This window comes from Vigna unguiculata, chromosome 1 (genome assembly GCF_037176805.1).
Source record: "Vigna unguiculata cultivar grain cowpea cultivar isolate G323 ecotype 2 chromosome 1, ASM3717680v1, whole genome shotgun sequence".
In the NCBI taxonomy this organism is placed as follows: Eukaryota; Viridiplantae; Streptophyta; class Magnoliopsida; order Fabales; family Fabaceae; genus Vigna; species Vigna unguiculata.
In genome coordinates this window covers 3,070,080-3,081,409 of record NC_140792.1, presented here as the reverse complement: position 1 = coordinate 3,081,409, position 11,330 = coordinate 3,070,080, and the positions used below count along the sequence as shown (strand labels likewise).

Below are 11,330 nucleotides of genomic sequence, written 5' to 3'. Positions count from 1 at the left end.
AGGATGTTTGGAAATTGAAAAGTTGGGAACTTGAAAATAATTATCTTTTTAAACATAAATATTAAGCGTAAATTTGATTTTAGTATCTTCAATTCGAGTAGCTTTTACTTGTGTCCTCTAAATCTAAATTTGTTATTAAGATCACATGATCATATCCACAAAGTGTAAAACTTTGGTTTCAAATGGGTCAGTTTCTTATTTTACTTCCCTTTTTTTTCTTTTTCACCTCCATAAAACTATAAACCCCATATTATTTCACTAAAATTATAATAAGAAGATACAAATTATCATTGCACCTCATGTTTTCAACAAATTCTAAATTGTATAATTTGAAAAATATTTGAGTCCAAAATCATATTTCAAAATACTCTATCTAAAAATATATTTCCAAATACTTAATATAAAAGGTTTTTTAAAATATGTTTTAGAATACATTTTGAAATATATTTTCGTATTCAAAAATATTTTTTAATATATGTATTTCATAGGAAAAAATAACTAAATCTTGGATGAAGGGTTGGGTTTCAAATGGGTCTTAGATGAATGTGGGGGGAAAGCATCATGCTTCAAAGTTTATGAAAATGGGTTTTTTATCCAAGAATTCAGTCAAATGGTTTTGCTTTCTTTTCCTTACTATTTTATAGCAATCATAATAATGGAATTTGTTGATGGGATAATGATACTATGACATTTTTTTTATCTCATTCTTACTCGCTTATGTGGCATATTTTTTTTTCATATTTTGTTAAATTTTAAAGTTGTTGGACGTGTGATGTGAAGAAGCGTTCAGACATTATGCACATGTGTGAGAAAACAAAGAAAAAAAGAAAGAGTGTGGTTCTGGGAAAACATATAATAACACGTTTTGAAATTTTTTATTTTCGTATCTTCTTCTTCCTCGACTAAAAGCCCCTTTTCGTCTCTTCTTCTTCCCCAAATGAAAGGTTATTTTTGTATCTTCTTCTTCCCTAAATGAAAGAGTTTGTTGTTGCTCTCTTAATTCGAAATGCTTTTGTGGTTTGTTAATTCGAAATCAGTTCCAAAAGGTAAGTAATGTTAGTTGTGAAATCTGCCCAAAAAAATGTATGTTGTTGTTCCCCAAAATATCAGTTTGAAACTGTTTTGAAAAAAAAAGTGAGAGGGTTTCTCTAACCAAAAATGGTTTGAATGTGCAAAGGGTTATGAAGAAGAAGTGTTTTGCCCAAGGATTGGGTGGCTACAAAAAGCAAAGTGGTTTTGTGGTGTTGGATGTTAGAAAGTGTATATTTTGGAGCGTAAGAAGATCTGTCACAAAACACGGTTAGTAGATCTGTCGTATAACACGATTTTGTTTAACATTAAGTGAAGGGACGACTACTTGTTCGTGTGTGTAAGTTGTTGTTTTGATGGTTTTTTGTTGTATCATGTATGATTAAATCTGTTTTGTAATGAGTTTGATTATTTGTTATTGATTTAAGGGTTTTTGACTTTGTTGTGTGTAATTTGATTGATTTGTGCCGAATTTTTGTTAATTTAATTTGGTTAATGTGTTTGATAATTTCAGTTCAATTGACATGAGTGACGTTAATGAAGGTTGCGAAGGTAGTGAAGGTTGTGAAGTTGGAGATTGTAGTGATATAGGTCAGGTATTTTAGTTTTTGTTCCTTTCTAAGTTCATTTATATTTGAGTAATATAAGTTTAACTTATGGTTAATGAATATTTGTAGATTAATTTCAGGCATTCTTGTAGAACACAGTATATTGGTTTAATGAACAAGAAGTTAAGTGTAGAGCAAAAACAATTTATTGAAGGAACACTGTTTTGGTGGTTTGTTTTGTTTCATGAAAGAGTTAAGATCAGTCGAAAGCTTATATGTGAGTTAAGTAATGTGTGGGTGGAAAGTAGAGGAGGTTTCATGATTAACTCCGAATTTGTAGCGTTTAAGTTATTAAACGTATGTGTATTGTTCCAACGGGGGTCGGGCAGTCACTTTGGTTTTGCATATCCTCACAACACTGTCCAATAGGGGGTGTGTAAGGACTTCAAATGATTAAACAACATTTCAGTCACCGATTCAGTCTCACATGCCACATCCGCACTGTCAAAGAATTCTTTGCACAACGCTTGGTACCTATACACTTGTGGATCGTCACTTTTGGTGTTGTAAGCAGCTCTCATTGAAGTGTATCTCCTTCGAATCAGTTTACTTCACCTCGATATTATGTATCTTGAATCTATAGTTTTTACTTCTTCTTGGCAAGCATAACCAAACAGTGGCGGCACAGTATCCCGTAAAACTTAAACAACAAGCAAGTACAAGTGATTGTTTTCGTATTACAATTGTAAACAACATTGTGGTACTTATTTGCACAATTGTCTTCCCATAAACACTTTTGCAACACCACGTAATTGGAGACAAAGTCGTCGACATCAACATTTTTTATCTAAACTCATTTTGGATCTCCTCGAACTTTGCATTTGTGTAATTTTCTTGAAACTGACGTTCTATCAAGGAATGAGTTGCGCATAAAATAATTGTGTTGATTGAGGCAAAATCAGCCTCACATTCCTTTTCTGCTTTGTGTCTTAGTGCATTGTCACATTGCACAACAAACTGATGCAATGTGGTTGTTGAATTGATAAATCCATCAAAAAAAGCATTTAGTCCCTTACTTCATTGTGTTGTTAACATTCTAGCCAAAAAGTTATTCTTTAAGTATGTCAGCACCCATCGAGATTTGTCCTCATATAGTGTTCGTAGCCATTTATTATTTTGTAATTCATATTTTATCAACAATTCAGACCAACCACTTTCAAAGTCATGGACATTCACAGTCTCGTATACCAATTTCTTCAATTCGCACTTAATTCCTTTGTATTGGGAGTACCCTTGTAGCTTCTCGAGTATTTTTATTCATTATGTGCCAAAGGCACCATCTATGCCTAGCATTTGGAAATATAATTTCAATTATGTTTTGCATAGCTTTGCACTGATATGTCATAATGCCATCAAATGACTTATTGGACATGCATCGACGCCAATACTAAAATAGCTAGACAGAGGTGGATGTATCTTCTGATGACAACAAACCACATCCTAATAATATTGACTACCCATGGTGATTTACACCGATAAATGGTGCAAATGGCATGTCATACTTGTTGGTCAAATAAGTTGTGTTGAATGAAATGACATCTCCAAATTCTTCGCACGTTGCACGACTACGCGCATCAACCCAAAATACATTTGAGATTCGATCATCTGAATCCAAGTCAATGTCATAGAAGAAGTCATGGTTCAATTGTCGCATGTTTGAGAAGTGTGTTATCAGAGCCCACGCATCACCATCCTTGCACAATCTCTTTCTTTGCTTCCCGATGTAATTTCTCACATCACGCTCAACAAATGGAACATTTTCAAAGCCACCTGCTTCACAAACCAATGACCAGAAACTCTTGTTAATGCGCACACCAGTTTCATCATTCATATTTGTAACATCCCTAGGGAATATTACTAAAAAATAAATAATAAAAGAAGTAATTATATCAAAAGTCGTCTCGATAATAATCCCAACGCGGGGAAAATTTAAATTCATTAAAAGAGCGCGCCAAAACTCATAACTTAAACCATAAAGTGTTACAAGTTCTCGAAGTTTGTGTTCATAAATAAAAGCATAAAAATACATGTGAGTAAATCCTAGCTCTAATCCCAAAGCTAGACCTCACTCCGTCGCCTGGACATCCTCAACATCACATGTGTCAACATCTGCTCCCGTGCAATGAATCACACGATCATCGCCATACACAAACAAAAAGGGTGAGTTGAGAAAATAAAATAACAGGTATATAAAACACAAGATAAATCATATACCCATTTTATTCGTTCTACATAGTTCTTGGCCAAGACCTTAACCCCAAGGCTTTATAGCCTTCAAATCACACAACTGGTTAGCCTTGGACTCGGGAATATGATGCTCACACGAACCTGCCCGCTCGTGATCCTGCCTCTACGAACCTCCCCGCTCGTAGTCCTGCTCTACGGACCTGCCCGCCCGTAGTCCAACACATGTGATCCACCAGCCTCGTACCTCCCCGCACGTGGCATCTCTCATCGTGAGCACGGAACATACGAACCTACCTCGCTCGTATCCCCACGTGAGAGTAACTAGATATGAACCTCCTCGCTCATATCATCACATGTCAAACACCATCCATGAACCTACACGCTTATGGCATAGCATCTCCCGATCCAAGCAAAACATCATTGTCAGTTAAAAACAACACACACAACTCGTAACCTGATGCACAGTTGCCTGGCGCATCAGTCAGCACCGCCTGGCGAAACAGGCTCAGACCGCCTGGCGGTATCTGCCCGCCGCCAAGCGTCAGCGCTCTTCCAGTGCCACTATTTTTCCAACACCGCCTGGCAGAGCACTCCCTTGCCGCCAGGCGCCACGTGGTGCAGTGATTCCCCCTGTTGTTCCTATCGCCTGGCGGCACAGTTGGGTTGACTCTATGAGACATATTACCCTATGGTACATTGTTCACTCATGTGTCAGTACCTGATTCTGATTCCCCATCAAATTCAACTGGATTTGGTTTCTCTATAACCCATCACTATTATTTTACCCTTTCCATTGGGGTTCACCTACACTTATGTAAATTACCTCATGTCTTAGTTTAACAATAGCGAAATCCAATTCCACTCATTTCTGTTACCCAATTAAGCTTATCAGTATCAATCCTATATTTACCCAATGATTCACGGACTCTTCCATTACCCAACAATTTCCATTTGTGCAAGCCATTGAAATTCATAATTCCAACTTATCTATCATTCCTGTCTAACACTATTGATCAATACTATCAGCCTTTTCTAACATTAGATTATGAATTTACCATCACGTTTATTACCTGTTAGACCACCTTGCACCCCATTTGCACGCACACCAATACCTTACCCGAGATTACAGACATAATCTCCTTCTATTCCTCTATATTACCCCCATTCAAGCTAACTTCTCTCCGAAACCATCTCACCCATAACTCCTTTCACCGCCACTGCACCAACTTCTCAGTGTGAAGCTTTCCAGCGGCCATCGCTTGGCGGCCAATAAGATGCCGCCAGGCGGCACGTCAGTGTTTGGTAGAATCCCAGATTCCTTGCTCCTGCGAACTCACTTCTTCTCTTCTACTGTTCCATCCATCACCACCCATTACTCTCGCGAAACCCGATCATTTTATACCACCAAACCACTCCATAATCCCATACCAATCAATTAAATGCATCATTGATATCAACCTTTTGATAATTCAGAACCTTTCACACACTTACTTGAACCCCTAGGTCTCGCAATCGCAACCCAAATTCTAACCACTCGTAGAGACATCGTATCAGTATAATCAATCATCAAGTAAGGCAAACATATTAAATGGAACCTCAACACATGATGAAATTCCCAACAGCACAACAAAAGATCAATAAACCTGGTACACCGCCCGGCGGAATTCAACTCACCGCTAGGCAACTCGCAACAAAAACCTAGAGTTGGGCTATACTGATGTGCCGCCTAGCGGCACCTTCATGCCCGCCAGGCGGTTTCTGGGCGAGAACCTAGAAATGTTAAACAGATTGCATAATCAGGCAAGGAAACTCATCCAATTCGATTTATTCAATCACAGTACAGTTAACACGAGTCAAAACAAATAAAAATAACTCCCCTTACCTGGATTCCTTGCTAAATTCGGATTGGTATGTTTATCCCTTCACCAAAAACCTTCATGGCCTTTGCCTTCCACTCCAACCTTTGTGATTTCAGCCTCACAACTTCTCTCTATCAGTCCCAATACTCTGGAAAACCCTTGCTTATGATGAACACGAACCCACAATGCTCTTTTTTCTCCTCTTATGACCTTCTCTCTCACAATCACTCTCACTTAATTACTCTTTTAGTGCCTTACACGAATTTTAATAAAAAATTACACTAAGGCTAGTCCAATGTTTAATTATCCCTCTGTTTTCCAGCCCTTAGGTTACCTCTCCATTGGCTGCTAGGTTTCTAACCCTTTCACATTCATGCCAAAGGAAAAATTGGCAAAAAAAAATTATTTAGTTCTCAACAAGGTTTGAAACCCACACTCATGCACATACCAAACCAAGGTCAAACCATTCAACCAATCCAAATTTCATGATAACTCCTAAATTCTAGGAATTTATCATCACACCACGCATTCAATATATAAATACACAAAAACACATAGTTTAAATAACATCCAAGTGGCACACATAGGACTCGAACCCAAGTCCTCACATTCAATAAAGTACTCTCAACCACTTAAGCTAGTACTTTTCCACGTTATAGTTCCTCACATTAATTACTTTAAATGTTTCTATTACCCGCTATAATTAAATAATTATTTAAATAACTATTTAATTTTTTCGGGTCTTACAATATCTAGTGTCCTCTTGACATGCATGCTAATTTATTTGTTTCCACATATCAACCTCGACTTTTTTGGACTAAGGTCGTGGTTGTGGACATTGTTAACGTTGCGTATATACCACTGCCCTTCTTTTTTGACACAGCTAATTCTTGCAGCACATTATTTTCTCTATGTTGGGAGACTTTTTAATTCTGGAGGAATCACCGATAGACACTTCCCTTCACGATTGCAAACTAATTTGATGAACCATAACTCATTGTCTTCTCCTTTAGATGAACTTCTAATTCTCATATCAAACCCACATTTAATAGCGCACTTCCTATAAAATTGCTTAAGTTCCTCAACACTTTCGAAACTCATGCGAACTTCAAGAACTTCTTTGTCGATGTTATGTTCGATAGGTTTAATAATATCTTTAGATGGGTTGTTGACGTCAGTATCTTCAAATAAAGGAATATCTTCGAGATATATTAGGTTCACAACTTCGGATGTGGTCATCACATTGTCTCTGTTAGTAATATCTAAATAAAAAAGAATAATAAAATTTCATCCACCAAAGCAAGCGGTTACCCCACACATTGGGCAAACAAACATTTCGTTGCAGCACGTTGCATTTCAGTTTCACGATTAAAATAATAATTTTTATGAATTTTTATTTAGGTTAGAACTGGAAAACATTAATAACAATCAAAATATTTAATAAACGAATAAATGACCACCTAACCTTTCCGCAACAATTACGCTATGTTGTCCAAGCACATTAGATGTGCATTTATGTCCATGTTAGTGAAACTGGTTGTTGAAATCATTCATGTTTGATGTAGTATGAACCATTGGTGGAAGGGGAGTAGACACCACTTCAGGCAATGAAACAGAGACAAAAGATAGAAGGGAAATAAAGGTGGTGGATAACTTTACTTCTGCAATAAGTTAATGTAGGGCAATATTGTCTTTTACACCATTTAATCCTTAAAAACAAAATAAATAATCTCTGGCTACAAATAGAAGGAACAAATTGAATGTAGTCACTCTCGAACAATGCTACTGAACCCATAGGTAGCTTGTTCGCAATTTATCAAATTAACTTGTCCAATTGTTCGAAATATTATTGTTCATTGATATTGTTTGCCTTTTGTGTTAATAGATTGTTTTGGGAAAAAAAGAATTCGACAAAATGGAAGACTTCCAAAGTGTTCATGGTGGCAAAGATATCTCAAACTCTTATCTAGCAACAATTTACGCAAATGGAGAAATGAATGAATGTGAAGACGGTGTTCACTTCCAAGGTCCAACTCCAACTCTATTCTGAATTGCATACAACACCACATTACACAATTTGAAGGAGAAAGTTTATCAGTGTTTGCACATATCAGATGGTAATAACATTAACGAGTTATGTTACCGAAAACCAATGATGAATGAAAATAGGTGTATAATTTATAGTGCTACTGACTTATCTACTGATGACGAAGTTATCGCAATGATAATGAGTAAGTCCACATTTCCAATTAACACGATTATTGAACTTTTTGTCACCTTTACAAGGTTAGAATATGAAATACTTCGTCTATTAAATAGGATACCACATTGTTCTTCATTAGATGTTAAAGAGAAACAACGCATGAGGATAATACTTTATTTCTGTGGACATCTAAAGTGGGCAACTATACTGGAGTGCCCATACGGACACTGTCTAATGTTCAGATCCAAAGCAGCGGTCTACATGTCCATCTCCCACGACTACACATTCGTTCACCTATTGGACAAAATCTTGCATGGAATTGGATGCGGATATTAGAAAGAAGTCACTAAAGTTAGCTACCGTCGCGCGATTAAAGTAGTGAATAATTGTTTGTTTCATGACATAATTAAAATCAAATGTGATAGCGATGTAGTCCAAATGATTTAGAGGTGGAAGGATGTCCAACGTATAAGTAAACATGTCATACGTCCATGCACTTCCACTAAACTGTTCATACAAACGAGGGACATACTTCCACTAACATCACAATAATATTTCGAAGATATCCAATTGTGGTTATATAAGAATGCTAGAGGAGGATTATCACGCAGAACCAGATTAGATTATCTTTAGTTAGTTCTTTATTTACTTTTGTAAAAAAAATTAAGGTAATTTAAGTTGTTTTTGTTGTGATAAAAAATATTAAGGCAATTAGAACTTCATTCAATGTTTGTCAGTGGGATTCAAATATTTATATGTATTAATATGGCATAATGACACCGTTTTCGTTTTCAATTCAACCAATAGAATGGACCACTGCATTGGAACCCAAACGTCATTATGACGTTCAATATTGTGCACAACCGTTTTGTTCAACCACAACAACTTCCACCTAACAAATTTAAATGCGGTCAGACGTTTTAACTCATTAAATGGTCTTCAATTTGTCTATTTAATGTGTTTCATGTGGACTTTGGGGGATTCAAATGCTCATACGCACACTATGTGACCTAATCTTGCTATCTTTTTTTGGTTTTACATTACTTTTGGACCCACAATCTTGTTCAGAAATGGCAGCCACGGGAAACGACAACACCAACAATATGTTATGGACATTCAACACAATTCACGTGGCCTATGTGGTAAGTACACTTGTGGACCCATGAATTATGGTTTTTATGCACAAATATTTAGTTTCAATTGTCATCATTGCTATTTTTTGAACTTAGAACATTGCATACATCGATTGCCATTTTGTGATTGCTTTCAAGGATGAACTGGTTGAGGAATGAGAGTTAGTGGACAATAGAGGTCAAATCCACTTCGTGACCTATAACATGGACGTCAAATGTCCCAGAATCGCTCATGGGTGGATGTACATTAAGAGAGATTTTCACATTTCTGGTGACTATGCAGACAATCAAAAATTTAGCACACATTTCATTGAACAATGTAAAATCATAGTTTCAAATAAATGTTATCAAAGCATTGAATGCAATTGTTAACATTATGGACAAATTTCGGACAGATTGCAACTAAAATAATACTTTCCAATCAAATTCAAATGCATTAATATGGCATATATATTCCTGTGCAAATATCAGTGTCTATTTCATATAAGGTTTGCGAACAACATATACAATAAGTACATTCATTTCCTGCATCTACTTCATTCTAACTACATATCTACTTTTTTGTGCATCCCATTTTTCAAAAACCATGTTCTTGCATTCCATGAAGGATATGCCCACATTCATAACCTTAGTCTCTAAAATAGTACAATCATAAAATTATGTTGTATGCAAAACCACGAACTTCTCCATTTACAACAGTTATTTCTTAATGAGCAGATCATAATGCTGAATAACGCCATCCCTGCTATCATTATCTTCATGTAAAACCCAATCACAAATAAATTTATGCCTCATTAATTACAGTTCTTCTTAAAAATGACAACAAGATAACGTTACCAAATCTGATGTTCAAAGATAAACACCTATTATATAAGTAAACTTATAATAGTGTATTCAGGCATAGCTTTGCTATCGAATTTGGTTACACCGTCTCACATCTCTATAAATTTCAATACAAGGACCCCATAATCATGACTGCAAAATCAAATAATCAAAACAAATATATATAAGACATAGAATAGTATATTAAGACTTCTTTGAGGTATGGTACATTCCACTGATTAAACAAATAACATATAAAAAGTTACTCGTTAGGTTGAATTGGAGTGTCCACAGTCTGCACTTCAAAAGATGACTTCATGTCTGAATCACAGTTTAATGACATAGAGAAAAACAATTTCATGTTACGGGCCTACAATATAACTTGGCCATATTATGGGAAATAGTATAGGAAATTCAAAATGTAATCAAGATATACAATTTCTACTTACAATACAATTGTCTATCCTTGTGCAGTTCTTTCTACCATGTCTAAGGAAATCAAACACAAAAAATTTCATTGTCTTACAGTTCACACAATAACATCACCAATGATCATCATGGATAATTGGAGCAAACAACTACAAAACACATACAAAATTTATTTGTTTGTCAGACATAATTAACAAAATGAACCAACTTCCATGGCAACAACAACTAAATGTACAACAATAATAAAAAATATACAAAATCAGCGTTAAGGATCTCTTGCATGACAACCAACTTGCTACAAAAAAACATATTGTAGTCGCTTAATTTCCAAACACGTCTGTTCGCAACTCTTTTATTGTTGTCATATAGAACAGAATTATGCATTGGAAAAAACACTTTGTCAATTTCAAAGAATTTTTATGAATATATCAACGTTAACTAAATGTGATAATAATATCGTGTACATGAGATTCATTGAGATTCTTTGCACGTCTGTTCGCAACTCTTTTATTGTTGTCATATAGAACAGAATTATGCATTGGAAAAAACACTTTGTCAATTTCAAAGAATTTTTATGAATATATCAACGTTAACTAAATGTGATAATAATATCGTGTACATGAGATTCATTGAGATTCTTTGCAGTTGTTGATGCAACTTGTTGGTGCATCCTTCAACAAAACATTAGTCTACATTAAACTATTGTACATTATAACTAAATTACTAACATGAGGACGTAATTTAGGTTATTATCATGTTGCATACGTGACCCGTTTATCGAAAACCCATACATTCGGGGGTCGTCAATATTTAACCCTTTAGATTACAAACAACACTAATTTATGAATATTAATAATTTAAATAAAGTTAATGAAGCTTATAACAGTAAAAGAAATGGCATATCGATAAGAAAAATCAACACGACTCAACATCATGTACAACTTCAACGCATCCACACCCAATGAATTACAATGCGCTTAAATGGGTTCACTTGTTGCTGCTGTTGGAACAAACTCAGTAGTCCCGTAACGATATCCATCAAAGTTAACAGTTACTACTT

General features: G+C 35.5%; 1 protein-coding gene across 1 annotated transcript; it reads right to left on the bottom strand.

Annotated features, from left to right (window-relative positions):
• Positions 1-3,090: 3,090 nt before the first annotated feature.
• Positions 3,091-3,468, bottom strand: LOC146888598 (protein FAR1-RELATED SEQUENCE 5-like). The gene has a single exon (XM_085665142.1). It carries the CDS (start codon positions 3,466-3,468, stop codon positions 3,091-3,093), a length of 378 nt encoding a protein of 125 aa, XP_085521268.1.
• Between the last annotated feature and the right edge of the window lie 7,862 nt (positions 3,469-11,330).

Coding starts and splice junctions, on each gene's coding strand:
- LOC146888598 (XM_085665142.1), bottom strand. CDS start 3,468: ATGAATGATGAAACTGGTGTGCGCATTAACAAGAGTTTCTGGTCATTG.